This window comes from Liolophura sinensis, chromosome 11 (genome assembly GCF_032854445.1).
Source record: "Liolophura sinensis isolate JHLJ2023 chromosome 11, CUHK_Ljap_v2, whole genome shotgun sequence".
NCBI lineage: Eukaryota > Metazoa > Mollusca > Polyplacophora > Chitonida > Chitonidae > Liolophura > Liolophura sinensis.
This window is the reverse complement of record NC_088305.1, coordinates 10,240,085-10,255,738: the sequence shown is the minus strand read 5'-3', so window position 1 is coordinate 10,255,738 and position 15,654 is coordinate 10,240,085. Positions and strand designations below refer to the sequence as shown.

Below are 15,654 nucleotides of genomic sequence, written 5' to 3'. Positions count from 1 at the left end.
ACGCCGTAAACACAAACCCAATCAAATCAAATAAATAAATCAAACAGAAAATCTATAATTCCCCGTTTCACTGATTTTTCAATTCATTGGAGGCAGTCAGGTTTATAGGCGGGGTTACAAGAATTATTACGCATGACACCAGGCGTGGTATCAGTCTGAATAAGACGGGTGAACGCTTAACCGGTCGGGCAAAATTTGAACAGACGCAAGCTGAGACGAATTGTGAAGATGATTTTCGAAGGCCGTCATAAGGTCAACAGCTTCCTTCCGCTAAAGCAGACTCACGTGGTCCTTACTCGGGTGATCAGTTTGAACATAGTCTATTTATTTGATTAAAGTCTAGTTAACATATTTGACTTATATGACTGCGGTCAGCGTTGTGGTGGGAGGAAACCAAGCGGGGACAGGATATACCCACTCCCATCCGCAGGTTGGGAGTACAAGAGGAAGCCAGGCTTGAACTCAAAGCGATCGCATCGGTTAGAGGTTCCTGGATCATTGTGCAGCGAGTTAACAACTAAGTCACGGAAGCCTCAAAATAATGTTTAGTGTTGTTGTTGTTGCTTTTCAATTTCCTCAGTGCATAATTCATAATATAGTAAATGACTTACAGCTTGGAGAGCAAAACCCGTGCAGCGACGACAGCGGTCACAAGTGTCCGGTGAAATACGGCCTCTTCTCAACTTACCTCAGGCTACCTGTGGATGGTCGTGGGTTTCCCCCGGGCTCTACTCGGTTTCCTCCCACCATAATGCTGGCCGCCGTTGTAAAATGAAATATTCTTGAGTACGGCGTAAAAAGCCAATCAAACAAATAAATAGATAAATAAATTTACATCAGTCAGGGTTTTATACTAACTGTTCTTATAAATACTTACAAAGTAGCAAATCACACTGACTTTAATATGTCTTATGCAGACAGATATACGCGCTACCCACGTGTTTTTCTAGTATTCTTGGGACAGGCTGTGAACAAATTAATAAATGATTGTCTGAATGAATGATTGATTGTGACGTAACCCCACCAGCTATATTTCGGGGCCTCCGTGGCTCAGTCGGTTAGCGCGCTAGCGCAGCGTAATGACCCAGGAGCCTCTCACCAATGCGGTCGCTCGGAGTTCAAGTCCAGCTCATGCTGACTTCCTCTCCGGCCGTAAGTGGGAAGGTCTGGCACCAACCTGCGGATGGTCGTGGGTTTCCCCGGGCTGTGCCCGGTTTCCACCCACCATAATGCTGGTCGCCGTCGTATAAGTGAAATATTCTTGAGTACGGCGTAAAACACCAATCAAATAAATAAATAAATAAACCAGCTATATTTCAGCCATTTCGTGGAACCGTCATGTTTAAACCAGCAGACAGAAAATGATTTTCGACGTTAATATTAACGAAGATAATAACAACACACAATATGGATTAAAACAGACTTACTTAAACAGTAGTTAATTTTCGAAAACGACATCGATATATTTATTAGTTTCAAAATATATGTTTAAAAATTGTATATATAAACTATATATATGTATATTAAGAATTATATAGGCCTATTTTATTGCGACTGAAATATTTTGCACTATTTATGGGATAATATGAAACACCAAGATTTATTTTCATCTACCGGAAGAAATTATTTATCTGACTTTAAAAGAGGAAGTTGTATTTTCCTCGCTTGACGATCAGCATTAAGGGGATAGTGCAAAGACTGGTTGACCCGCATCAGTATAGATATAGTGGCTCGGACGACGCGGTGTACTTGCTTTAGGTAAGTGGTCTCAGTGAAGAAGCGCTAGATAAATTAAGAGCGGTGGAGGCACGTTACACGTACATGCACTCTTAGGAATCCTTCATCGTCATATGACTGAAAAATTGTTAAGTACGAAGTTAAACCCCAAGCACTCACTCACTCACCTATAAAATAACCAATGGTTGTAAGCCTTATGGCCCAAGAGTATATGCACAAAAGGATACAGTTATTATGTGACAGGGCTGTTTATCCAGATACGATCGAAAAATTCTCCTGAGTTCAGGATCCCTCTGCTAAGCCCATAACCTCTTTGTGTAAAGTTTATGCCTTTATCCCCACTCTTAGCCGGCATGCAGGCCTCTCTACCCTCACGGTGCATTGCTCGTCACAATAACAAGCGCTCGTCATGATTAAGTACTTAAGATCAACAAAAGACTTATTCAGGTTAGTGTTCGTATGGGTTTGGGATGTTTTGTCTGCCCAATCAGCTTAGGGGTTGGAGGTTTGTGGTGAGGACACTTGCCTGTATCAATCGGCTTAGGGCTTTGTCAGTGGAGTAGGGGAGGGGCGTTTGTTTAATCTGTCAGCTTGCAGGAGGTGCGGGTTGGCCGGGGGTGCGGACATTTCTCGCGGTGGGGGAGAGAGGGGCGTTTGTTTGGTCTGTCTGCTTACAGAAGGTGCGGGCAGGCCGGGGTGCGGACATTTGCCGGGGTTGGGGAGGAAGGGGGCGCTTGTTTGGTCAAGCCATGGACATCTGGTTAATCAGCTCAGAGGCTTAGCTACATGCTTGCCCAATCATGTTTACAAAATACTGGAATGGTTACCACGGGTTGGTTATATACGGTAGATCACTAATTCTTCAGTTCATTCCATAGCCTGTGTGCATGTGTGGAAAAGGCCTGACTAAACAGCAATCTGATTATAAATTAGTTCATACACCTGACTTTTCCATCCCCTAAGTACATGTAGAGTACTGTACACTCTCTTGGGTGGGTTTCCTCAGGGCTTTGTCCCAGTTTCCTCCCACCATAATGCTGGCCGCCGTCGTATAAGTGAAATGTATAAGTGAGTATACGGTGCAAAACACCAATCAAATAAATAAATACATAAACTCTCTTGGAACAGGGTACAAATTAACGCGCGAAGACATTTGTGCATTTCACCGATCTGATTTTAAAAAAAGGCCTGAAACTCAAGAAATGGCCTTTGGAACCAAACAGTATTCCGTCAAAGCCGAAAAATCTTTCATGTTTGCATCCGGATATAATGCATTTTGGACATGCCGAGAGAAGTCTAGTTTACACACTATGCAGCTTATGCTTATCGATCCATGACCACGCCTGCATTTTTAAATCGATTAGAATGGCCATGGAGGTAAAATAGACCATGACTGTCTTATCTTGATCTGTAACTTGAATATTAATTGTACTTGTTGATTTTTAACTTGACTGCTTGCATAAAGTAGCGTTGAACTCTCTTAAAACCGATATGTTATATATAAATTTAAAACTGTTAAACCCGCAGCGTTGAGAATACAAGGTGAATGAGGGTGTCTGTAACATCCACAATGTCAGATTAACTCGTTCCCTCAAGTCAGAAACTTAATGCTAAATACTTAAATACTAAATACCTGTAAATCTATTAATCCAACATTATTTTATGCCAATTTAACACTTTTAAGTGTTCTTTTCCGCATCCAAAATGTGAGTAAACTTTCTAATTTAACCTCATTGTACAACTCGCAAACAATCATTTAGCATCTTGGGTCCCCACTCACATCTTTTAGAATCTAACGAGTTGTATGAATTTTTGTAACGCTGTTGACAGTTCAATATTTGCGTTTTAAAACAGGGGTTAATCTGTTACGTTTTACACAATTCTCCATTTGCCAAATCATTCCGCCCAGGATCATATTTTTCACGCAAAACTTCTCCACTTTTAAATTACAGCTTATTTACGTCCATCTGTCGTGCATCTAACTCCACTGCAGCCGATTTCGCAAAACATGAAGTCGGAAATTTTATACTATATCAATGAAAACTTTCCTAACTAAATTAAAGCACCCTTCTGCCTTAGATAGCTCCGTTGCCCCCCCCCCCCCCACACACACACACAAAACCTGTACAGCTACGAGAAATTGGATTTTGCCATTTTCTGTAGAAAGAGTAAAGTTGGTCGGTATGTAGCTGTACCTGCATTCCGTAACCATTGTATGACGCTCTGTCTGTTTAATTGTTCTCCGTAATGAATGTTCTCCATGTTCCGGTTTCGATTCGTGCAATTTGATCACACCCCAGTATTCCTGTTCAAATGTATGATATCCATTTTCTGGTTTAATCATTTATGTATAACGTAGAAACTGGAAAAGATCCGGGTTGCTTGATTTGTCGTCGTGATCAGACGACTATTCCTGCAGAGACACTGGCCGCAATTGTTGGAAAAGATCCGGGTTGCTTGATTTGTCGTCGTGACCAGGCGATTATTCCTGCAGCGACACTGGCCGCAATTTTATTGATATCTGGCATGTGTGACTTTTGGCACAAAATATGAACATCTCTAATTGGGTATACATGTATATTTGTTCGTATTTTACGCTGCACGAAAAACAACCCATGTAAGATGAGAAATGGAAAGAGATCTATACGCATTAGTCCACGCCATTGTCTTTTCACCTAATTAGGTCATTTTTAATTATACTGATCGTGTTATATATGTACAATTTCTGTTTGGTAAGGAATACTTTCTGAGTATTTCATTACTGTGATATGCTTACAGTCCAAATATATTGCCGAATCCAAATTTGCAGATGTCTGACATGACGAAACATTTAACGCAGGCCCTATATAGGTTTCGAGTTTATCAAGAGCTTAATCCGTGTTTCAGGAAATGAACCATAGGCATTTTATTTCAATTTTACTTATTTGTCCCAAGTCCAGTCCTCATCCAACCTGACTGCATGGAGCTCAGTGAATAAAGTAATACTATATTGATCAATAAGATCGATATCCACATTGAGGTGGAACAGAAAAGAGTCAACAAAAACGTTCGTTTGGTTGTACTAAAAACGTTGTTCAATTTATTCTTTTGTGGTTACCAAATTAATATACACGTATAAACAGGAATTCATGAGTCAGTCAACTCCTATGAGTCAGTTATATATGTATATTACTGTACCTTAACAACTATTGTTCGAGAGGGGGGATAAAAATTATATCCGAGTCACAGTTTCGATTTATCCAGTGAGATGTTATTGTGTTACATTCATGTCTCCTGGAAAAGAGAAAAAAGAAAATAAATACCAAAAAAAAAAAAAAAACATGACATACAACGATATAATGGACAAATCATATCAGTACCGCTCAGGTCCTTTTGCATGACATCCACGTGGATCTTCATTTGAACGCCTCAGTTTAAATTCAGTTGATTTATTTATTTATTTGATTGGTGTTTTACCCCGTACTAAAGAATATTTCACCTACAATACGGCGGCCAGCGTTTATGGTGGAAGGAAACTGAGCAGAGACCGGGAGAAACTAATGGCCATACGCAGGTTTAAATTCATTTGAAAAATAAATACTAATTAGATATCTCTACGAATTATGGTAAACTTTTTATCTAATTAAATAATAATTACTTGTCCCATTTATGCAGAATATCCTCCACTTAATAGTTTGGATAGTACATGTATGCGAACAATTATAAGATTGTAGCGTAACGCATTGACTTATGCACTCTTCTATAAGTGAAATATTCTTAAGTACGGCGTAAAACACCAATCAAATAAATAAATAAATATGCACTCTTCAGTGGAGAGTTAGACAATAGTCCCAGCCAGGCGAAACAACACAGACACACTCGGCTCAGTTTAATACAAGCCTTAATTCTTAAAAAACTAGGAACAAATTATACACAGCCCACGTGCAACTGATTAACAACATAGATGTATTTACCACAGGGGTAAGTGTCAACGTATGCAGACAATAAAACAGCAGTAGCCAGGCAATTATAGCTGCTATGACCCTCTCTGTAGCTGTAGTATAAATGTCGTAATGGAGTCTGTACGATAATATCAGGGTACGTATTAAACAGGGTTTTGTGTGTAGTAAGCCAGTTAGCCGGCGATACTCTATCTACCCATATAGCAGGTGGCGAGAGATTCGGATGCTGCGGGTACTGACTCACCTCCACAACCCGGTGAAACTTATACAGTGTTGGCGCAGTGCAAACCCTGAAGCGCGCCATATGACGGCTGAGTACAAAGAGACAAGTAGTCCCCCACGAATACTGATAATAAACCCACATCAACTAGATCAAGCGTAACTTACTAATATGAAAAAGTGTCAGCTTATATATACAAGAGAAATATAGGCTTGCCCTGAGTAATTTCGCGTGCAGTGTAATGGTGTATGAATAGGAGCATATTCAGCGCGGATTAATATACAAGTGGAGCGAACTACATACAGCAGAGACCAAAATCTGAAATTTACTAAAAAGTTTCCGGATGCAGGAGTATGTTATAGCTACTGCCCATAGACATATCGCTGCAGTCACTGGTGTCCTACCGAGGAAGATTCGTTGGGATTAGTTTAAAAAAAAAGAGACTGAAAGTATCCTGTGTTGGAGGGCGAACTGGTGATGGATACTAAGTTGTGTGCGGCCAGCGTATGGCTGTCGTTGTTGTTGATTCTGACTGTGGGATGGACGCTGACGGGAGCGCAACAGCAACAGAGGCGTAAGTACATGCATACATGCATATAGAGCAACCCCGTGTAGGCCCCAGTCGCTCAGAGTTAACATAAACAGTGCAGCGTTGTAGAACGCACCAGGCGGAGTTAAAGATGTATGATATACCACTCTCCGATTCTGTTACAGTTTTACCACAAATGTAAGTTTCTCCGCCCGGTTTCCTCCCACCATAATACTGATCTCCATCGCATAAGTGAAATGAATACGGCGTAAAATACAAATCAAATAAATAAATAAAAGAAATGTAAGTTATATAGATCTACCATATGTACGCCAATCAATGTGTAGAATTATACCTCTATAAGCTTAATAGATATCCCCAGTTTTCCCACCATATGCGTACATATAGGCTAACTAGATAAGGCTATCCATGCATATAGAATTATATTTCTGTAGGCATGATATTTATTTAGTTATTTGTTTATTTATTTGACTGGTCTTTTAAGCCGAACTTAATAATATTTCACTTATACGACAACATTTTGGTGTGAGGAAACTGGACCGAGCCACATGTTGAAATCCCTGAATGTAGACATCTTTACATGTGGGCCCTACACGTAGCGCCAATGTTATAATTTCAACATTTTGTAAGTTTTATTGCGTGCAGAAATAACAACGTTCTTTCGATCACAGGATATACAGGTCTGCGCGGCCAAGTGGTTGCTCTGCTAGCGCAGCAATATGACTCAAGAACCTCTCACCCATGCGGTGGCTGTGAGTTCAAGTTCAGCTCATACTGGCTTCCTCTCCAGTCATACGTGGTAAAGTCTGGCAAAAACCTGCGGATGGTCGTGGTTCCCCCTAGGCTCGTCCCATCATAATGCCGCCCAACAAAGGAAACATTTCTGAGTACGGCGTAAACCATCAATCAAATTAAATAAATAAATACTAAATTCACCAAAATTCCTTATAAACTATTTTTAGACAGGCATTAATTTTTGATATGGGTGGTCTACTCATACTGTAATTATAATGGAAGTATATGATATTTATTTATTTATTTATTTTTATGGGGTCATTTTAGGGGGTCAGTTTTACGAGTAAACTTGGCAAAGCCCAGTGGAAACCACCACCTGGCTTGGTTTTCAAAAAATATCCAGACGAAATACTGTAGTATCTTGACTAGCGAGAGTATAGGATTCGAACGCGCGACCTCGATCATTGTCCAAGGGCCGATCAGCTGCAGTGACAGTAATACTTTAATCGAATGAGTCAGTAATCCAGGCTGTACAACGTTATGAAGACTATATATCTGTTTGGTCACACCATCACACCAACAGAACGTTTGAATGTCAGATTATACATACCGAGCTGACTTAGCTAGATAATGTCGAAGTCAGACACTCCCCTCCTGACCCCAACTCTCATTCCAGTTGTGCTGGTGTAGTAGTGCTGTACTGGGCTTACCGCGAACTTAGTCTGAATTAGTATGGATTCTAGCTGTGCTCGTGTAGCATTGCTGTACTGGGCTCACCGCGAACTTAGTCTGCATTAGTATGGATTCTAGTTGTGCTGGTGTAGCAGTGTTGTACTGGGCTCACCGCGAACTTAGTCTGAATTAGTATTGATTCTAGTTGTGCTGATGTAGCAGTGCTGTACTGGGCTCACCGCGAACTTAGTCTGAATTAGTATGGATTCTAGTTGTGCTGGTGTAGCAGTGTTGTACTGGGCTCACCGCGAACTTAGTCTGCATTAGTATGGATTCTAGTTGTGCTGGTGTAGCAGTGCTGTACTGGGCTCACCGCGAACTTAGTCTGAATTAGTATAGATTCTAGTTGTGCTGGTGTAGCAGTTCGCGGTGAGCGTTCAGATGTCTACGGTATTTACCTAGTCCACACACAGAATGTTAAGATGTGTAGGATATTTACCTATTGTCCACACAGACTGTTGTGATGTGTACCGTATTTACCTGAAATCCATACAGAGAGTGTTAAAATGTGTACGCTATTTAACTATAGCCCGAACAGAGTGTTAAGATGTGTACGGTGTTTACCTATAGCCCACACAGATTGTTATGAAGTGTACGGTATTTATCCATAGTCTACACTCACATTGTTAACATGTGTACGGTATTTACCTGTAGTCTACACACAGAGTGTTAAGATGTGCACGGTGTTTACCTGTAATCGACTCCAAGACTGTCCAAATCTGTGCAAGGCTGAACTTCCACACTCTGAGTGTTAAACATCTTAACAGACACCTTACTGCTATGATAAAAAAAAAAACACAATTAGAAGAATGTCTTAACTTTTAACTTTTGAGTTAACTATTCTGACGTTTTAATTGGGTCTGTGTATATATAGCAGCCTTCATACAGAAATGTGGATGTACACACTGAAAGAACGTTTCAGCAAAGTTTTTCTCGCTATGGCGCAATGACCCAGGGGCCTCTCACCAAGGCGGTCGCTTTTAGTTCAAGTCCGGCTCATGTTGTCTTCCTCTCCGGCCGTACGTGGGAAGGTCTGTGAGCAACCTGCGGATGGTCGTGGGTTCCTGCCGGTTTCCTCTCACCATAATATTGTCCGCCGTCGTATTAGTGAAATATTCTTGAGTACGACGTAAAACACCAAGCAAATAAGTAAATAAATCATACTGAAGTGCTGAGGTACACAAAGAACTTTTCACCCAAGTCTTTCTTACTGTGCGATGCAGAGGTCCGTCCTGCAAAGTAGCCGACAGTCCGTCTGCACCCACAGATTTAAGTTAACGCGATTACACAACATGGATTTTTTGGAAACTAGATAATACTAAGCTGTTAACTGAGTGAACACTGTAAAGATGTAATGAAGTGGAAAAGCACAAAGAAGGTCATTGTATATTCTTATAACTCTATTGTTTCAAAGTGAATGAAAATAACGTGTTGAATTATTATCTTCAAAACAATACATCCTGAAAGTCAGGCGAATCTGGATTTAGTGGTTTTAGGGAACTGGGTGAGACATAAAGCTGTGAGCCCATGCACGTGACGACTTGTGGAAAATCTGTCATGTAGCACGAGGCAGAACAGAGCACAGTGAAAATTGACTTACTGATATAGGCATAAACCACTTACCTAGACCGGACGTCATGGGCGCACAGTTCCGTGTTGTCTGTGCATGTGTAGTGGATTATTTATGGACGCCCAGAATGACCTTCCAACATAAAGGGTACGATTCTACACACTAAGGAAATAGGCTAAATATAATTATAAAATAACAAGCGCAAATTAGCAATAACTGAGATATCTTGCAAAAAGTCCGGATCGCTTTGCACTTAAAGCCATCATTGGGTGAAAAAATGTTCACTGTAAACTATAGGATGTGAAAAAAACTTTGACTGAGCCTTGCTTCATTTCTGAGGACTGCTTATACAGCCGCTGCGCGTATTGATCTACTATGACGTTTGAAGGCATTTCTAGAGTACTAGATATTTTTCTAACCCATTTCCGTTTCCTGACTGTTACACCCATGCTCCATTTTACCGCTATCCGTGCTATTAACACTACGATGTTAAAAGTGTAACCGATCGAGTGACAATGTGACAAAGAAAACTGCTTGTTGCACTTAATCAGTTTATTTATCTATGCTGTTGTTTTTAACGCCATACACTCAGAATTTTTCACTTTTACGATGTTAGTTTTATGGATGGATGATCTACCAAAGAGATGTGATACGATTCTGATATTTATTCTGTAAACTCATGTATATATCTGTTGTTCTCTGTGTTAATTTGGGAGTATATGTTGACTTTATTGTTGAGCAGTTCCCCTCTTGGCTATTTGGTTGTGGGAAGAAAATCCTCGTTAAACAAATAAGGAATTAAATTAAATTTAAGTAAGTGCCTGGGTTAAACCACAGAACTTTGACAGGTTACTGACGAACTTTAAATCGCATGTGGTGGGGACTCCAGTGGCTTAGTTGGTTAGCGCGCTAGTGCAGCGTAATGATCAAGGAGCCTGAGTTCAAGTCCAGTTCATGCTGGCTTCCTCTCCGATCGTACGTCGGAGAGGTTTGTCAGTAACCTGCAGATGGTCGTGAATTTCCCCGGGCTCTGCCCGTTTCTTCCCACTATAATGCTGGACGCCGTTGTACAAGTGAGATATTCTTGAGTACAGCGTAAAACACCAATCAAATAAATAAGCAGATAAGTTAATCGCGAGTGGCATACAGATATGCACGTCATTTTGGAGGAAAGCAATTAAGTAGTCTTCAACGAACGTAAGGCAAGAGGCACATCGTTGGCTGATTTTTGTTACATCTACCAAGGCGCCACAAAAAGGGAATCGGGGTTAAAACACGTAGCTAATAAGCACTGGTGAAGCAGTGTATGTACACATGTGGATGCTGAACGAGCTGACCCAGTTCTGAACGGAGCTATAATAGAGCAAATCAGGCGTAATATGGACAAGGATGGAAGTGTGTAAAGCTGGGATGGCGCAGTTAGCAGTACGCACCATGCAGCTATTACAGCGAGGGTAATTATACTCTCAGCAGGCTAGTTCAGCTCTGTTTGGATACACTCAAAAAATTAATCTGTTAATTTTAACAGAAAGTGTGTTGTCTGAGTCTGTTTATTTGCATGATGCATTTATTTATCTCTCATACAGGATCCACGTGTACGGTGCACCCATAACACCAATACACGTGACTGTCATGGCGACGCAATGCCTACTGGACTGGTTACCACGATAGTTATATGCACGTAACCCTAAGAGGTCTTTTTTGAACTGGACTTCCGGGTTAACATGTGTTCATGTCTTTTATGTCGATACTACTAGATCAGATTAACTGCGGAAGGATTTTGACTGTGGCCGCATGGATAAGGTGCTTGTTTTTTTTTTTGTTTTGTTTTTTTTGAACAACTAGGGCGTACCAGGTTCAATTTCATCCTTGGATCAGAGGTATACTCTGACAATACACAGTTAACGGCCACTTTTATTGTCACTGGAATATTAGTGCAACGTACCCAGTATGGTATGCCCATTGGGCTCCGGTTGTCTCCACCCCTAAGGTTGACCGAAGTCGTCTTTATAGGTAAAATATTAGGTTGACGTTTCAAACCCACCTAATCAGCGGATGAATTATTAAGAGTTTTAACTGTTGTGCAGCCATCTTGGGAAGGAAGTAGCAAATACGTGTTCACACTCTTTACAGCGGTACACGAGCTCATTGCTATTCTTTATTATTTATGTACTAAATTTGTTAAGTTCAGCCTCAAAAATATATATCCCTGAACCTTCGCGTGGCACCATACTACGCCTTTACGTGCAGCTTGCACTTTCTTCTACAACGTATCAAAATATCAAATTAGCATGACCAAAATTGTTTTGGGCTGTGGTTGCTGGAAGTAAAGTCATAGCATTTAGTTAGCTTGGTAACCTTCAGAGGGGTGTGTAGTAACACTAAGCAAAAAGTTTTCATTTCTATCTAAATCAGACAAAATCAGGAATTTATAGTGTACCAGCAGGCTAAAATGTCCGTGTGGCAGTATTATCCAATCAGGGCTCATTCACAGTTCGGAGGCAAATATTGGACCCAATTGCCCGAATTGCGCATGTGTAACCTGAAGTTCTATCTTAAGTTTCAATTCATGTAGGCTTCTTTAGGATTAAGCTAACCACTTTGTCCTTGTGCGGAACTATTTAATCAGCGTTCATCGGTAAAACTGTATCAGTTGTTAGTTAAAATCATGCTGTGCATACTTTAGATAAAGAGAATGAATGTGTATAAAATGCTATTAAAAACAAAGGTGGCGGTAGAGTCTAGGTGTTTTCTGACATCACTTCCTGCCCCAGGCTCCACTAACCTCCGCGTTGTTCAAGATATCTTTACAAATTTACTGGTGGTGGCTGCGATGTATAGTGAATGTAGAGAGTGTGGTACGTGTGTATTGTGATACGTGTGTATTGTGATACGTGTAGTAAAATATTGGTATGTCACTGATGAAACCAATTTTTTTTTTATTGCAGTATAAATTGTATTAGTACATAACGTATTTTAGGATACACATTGCTGGAATTTTTCAGTTGTACAACCGTCTGTGTGTAAGCAACTCCCTTCTGGCAGTAAATATACAAGCCAGTGTGCAGTTGCATAAGCAAGGTGATGTCAAGGTACAACATTGCTTTATTTTTTTTCGCACTCATAGTCCTGTAACGGTGCAAACGCTTATAGAATATGTTCACTAATATGATGACAAGTTTCAGCTTAAAATATACGTAAATCAATGGTACGGAAATTATATAAACCTACAAAAATTTCATCGAAAGTGAATATATGTAAATAAATTGTACACCAATTCTGTAAACCTGTGACTCAGGAGACTCTCGCTAATGGGGTCACTGTCCACATGATCGATTATTCTCGCACTTTGGAAGGTCTGTCAGTAACTCGTGAATGGTCGTGGGTTTCCCCTGAGCTTTTCAGTGCTTCCTCCCACTATAACTCTGGCCGGTGTCTTATATATGGTCCTTAAAACACCAATCAAATAAATCAATCAATCAACTTATGCCGGAAACGGTTTTTGTTTCAGCCGACTTCAACCCATGTCTGGGGAAAACTGAATGTGGGGAATGCATAGGTGTAGCGGCATTCTGCGCCTGGTGCCAAAAAGAGGTTTGTACGACACGCCTTTAGGTCTTCTGAAGATTTTTTTACGGTGTTATATTCTTATGTTTGACACTGGTGACGCACGCACTCCAAATGGTGAACTCAGCGTGGAACTGAATCGGTTTTGCGCGGGAAAAGTACCCAGACAGAATGACCACTTGATTGTTTGATCATTTAAATCACTTAAATAAGACATTGATCATTTGCTGATCAATAACTTGTCCAGCCCTTGACCAATAAGGTAGCAGGCGCAAATCCAGCTCCGGTTGGTTGGGTTGCAGTTTTATGTCAGGAGAATTTAGCAGATATCTGGTGCGTTGCGGGTTCTTCCGCTTTCCGTTATCCATAAACTCGACAGAGAAAAATTTTCTTCGGTAATATATAGTTTTAAATGTATTCGACATGAAAGATGACATAATGGAACACCAGCACCTAATAGTTAGTTCTCAGTTAAAACAAGTAAGTTATTTTTTGTTCTCAATCTGACAATATAACCTGTGAGGCTATAAGCTCTGCACACCTGGTTCTGTATTTATCAAATCAAGTCATAAATGGAAAATGCTTAAAAAGCCAAACTCAGAACAGAAAAGAATTGAAATTGTGGTAGATCACTTGTTTTACAGTATCAGTGTGCAGATTTTATAGAGCAAAACCTGTTAATTGTAGCTGTGTTTCAAGATGCTTGATAAATATGCTCCTTCCTCCTCCCCTCCCGACCTTCTCCCTAACCTCCCTTCCCTCTCCGTCTTCCCCCTCCCCTCCTGGCACCATTTCCAAAAACTGGTCAGTATGTCGGCTAATCGAGTCGCAGCATCTCCAACTGCTTTTAACCGGCTTCATCTACTAAGGGTTGTGCCGTTTAATGTGGTATAAAGGGGGCCCTCCGTGGCCGAGGTGTTTAGCGTGCCAGCGCGACGCAATGACCGAAGAACCTCTCTCCAATGCGGTGGCTGTGAGTTCAAGTCTAGCTCATGCTGGCCTGCCTGCGGATGGTCGAAGGTTTCTCCTGGACTCTGCCCGGGATCCACTCACCATAAGTCGTATAAGTGAAATATTCTTGAGTACGGCGTAAAACACCAATCAAATAAAAATAGTCGATGTAAAATATGTACGCAGGGGACACGGATATATGTTTACATGATTATAAATAAATACACAATTGTTGCCCTTTGGTTCATAAAATTCTATTCTATTGGAACTCATCTTAAGCTATCACTCGCATTTTGTTGCAAGGAATTATAATTATATGTCAGATGAAAGACCATCAATATATGCAGGAAACTAGTTTGATTTATTTTTGAAAAATTTTCCAACCGAGTTTTACATAAAGCAAATAGGCGTTTATATGAGTAACAAGTGTATTCGTTTATGCCTTTCATCTGTTGTTTCATTGATGCGTTCCGTAGGTTGTTTGGTTGATGCGTTCCATCGGTTGCTTGGTTAAAGTATTCCATCTGTTGTTTGGTTGATGCACTCCATCTGTTGTTTGGTTGATGCGTTATGTCGGTTGTTTGGGTGATGTATTCCATCTGTTGTTTTGCTGATGCATTCCATCTGTTGTTTCGTTCTTGTGTTCATCTGTTGTTTCGTCTATATGTTTCATCCTTTTTTTCCATCATGCGTTCCATCCGTTTTTTTTTTCATTCACGCTTTCCATCCGTTGTTTCCTTCATGCTTTTCATCCGTTCTTTCATTCAAGCCTTCCACCCCTTGTTTCATTCATATGTTCCATCCCTTGTTTCAGTCATGTGTTCCATTCGTTGTTTCAGGTGTACACGTCCATTCGGTGTGACATGCTGGCAAATCACCAGGCTAACGGGTGTGATAATGTCACAGATCTCGTCAATCCAAACAATGAAATGCAGATTTTAATGGTAAGCCAAACCGAGAAAAAAACTTGATTAAAAAGGGAACATAAAGAAGTCTTTTGACTTGTTTATGTGGCTCTTTGCGCAGTCTAACGTTCATTAAAAGTCATCTGCTTTTGCACCAATAATTTGAAAACTATGGTGTGTACTTCTCTACGTCACACATGAAGAAGTTAGCCAGTAATTTACCTATGATCGGTGGTTCGCCTCTAGTATTCCGGTTTCCCCCACCCACAAAACTGACCAACTAACGTTTGCGTGAAATTTCTTGAGTATGGTTGTAAACAACAATAAAATAATGAAATAAACCAATCCGAAAAAATATTGTACATTTAATTACTGTTCAAGTCAACTAAAGTTAAAATCGCTACATTGTGTGTGATGAAAACGTTTACAATTTATGGTCAAATTAAGCTGTTGTTCACGACCATTTACTTCTTTCGTACAGAACAACCCTGTAAGAGATGCCCAAGATATCGTTGATAGAGCGATCCAGATTCAGCCACAGAGACTGTCTTTAAAGCTAAGGCCAAGTAAGTAAAAGTCATGTTGATCCACCCTTAAACTTAGCATTAAGGCAAATACATATGCATTCTTATTTTAATTGCTTTTTTCTGCATGTATCGTTTCTGCGGATCACATGTGTTTGTAGGTTTTTGCAGCATGGCACGTTCAATGCTTCATACAGCCGCATTACATTGCTTGAATTTTGA

The 15,654-nt window shown here is 40.4% G+C and overlaps 1 protein-coding gene across 1 annotated transcript in view; it reads left to right on the top strand.

Moving 5' to 3' along the window:
* The first annotated feature begins 6,213 nt into the window (after positions 1–6,213).
* LOC135477852 (integrin beta-PS-like) overlaps positions 6,214–15,654 on the top strand; it is a 32,693-nt gene continuing 23,252 nt past the window's right edge. Inside the window, exons 1-4 of the mRNA XM_064758058.1 lie at positions 6,214–6,472; positions 12,997–13,079; positions 14,843–14,947; positions 15,390–15,474. Coding sequence (XP_064614128.1) covers positions 6,376–6,472; positions 12,997–13,079; positions 14,843–14,947; positions 15,390–15,474 — 370 coding nt within the window. The 5' untranslated portion in view covers positions 6,214–6,375. The remainder of the gene's footprint in view (positions 6,473–12,996; positions 13,080–14,842; positions 14,948–15,389; positions 15,475–15,654) is intronic.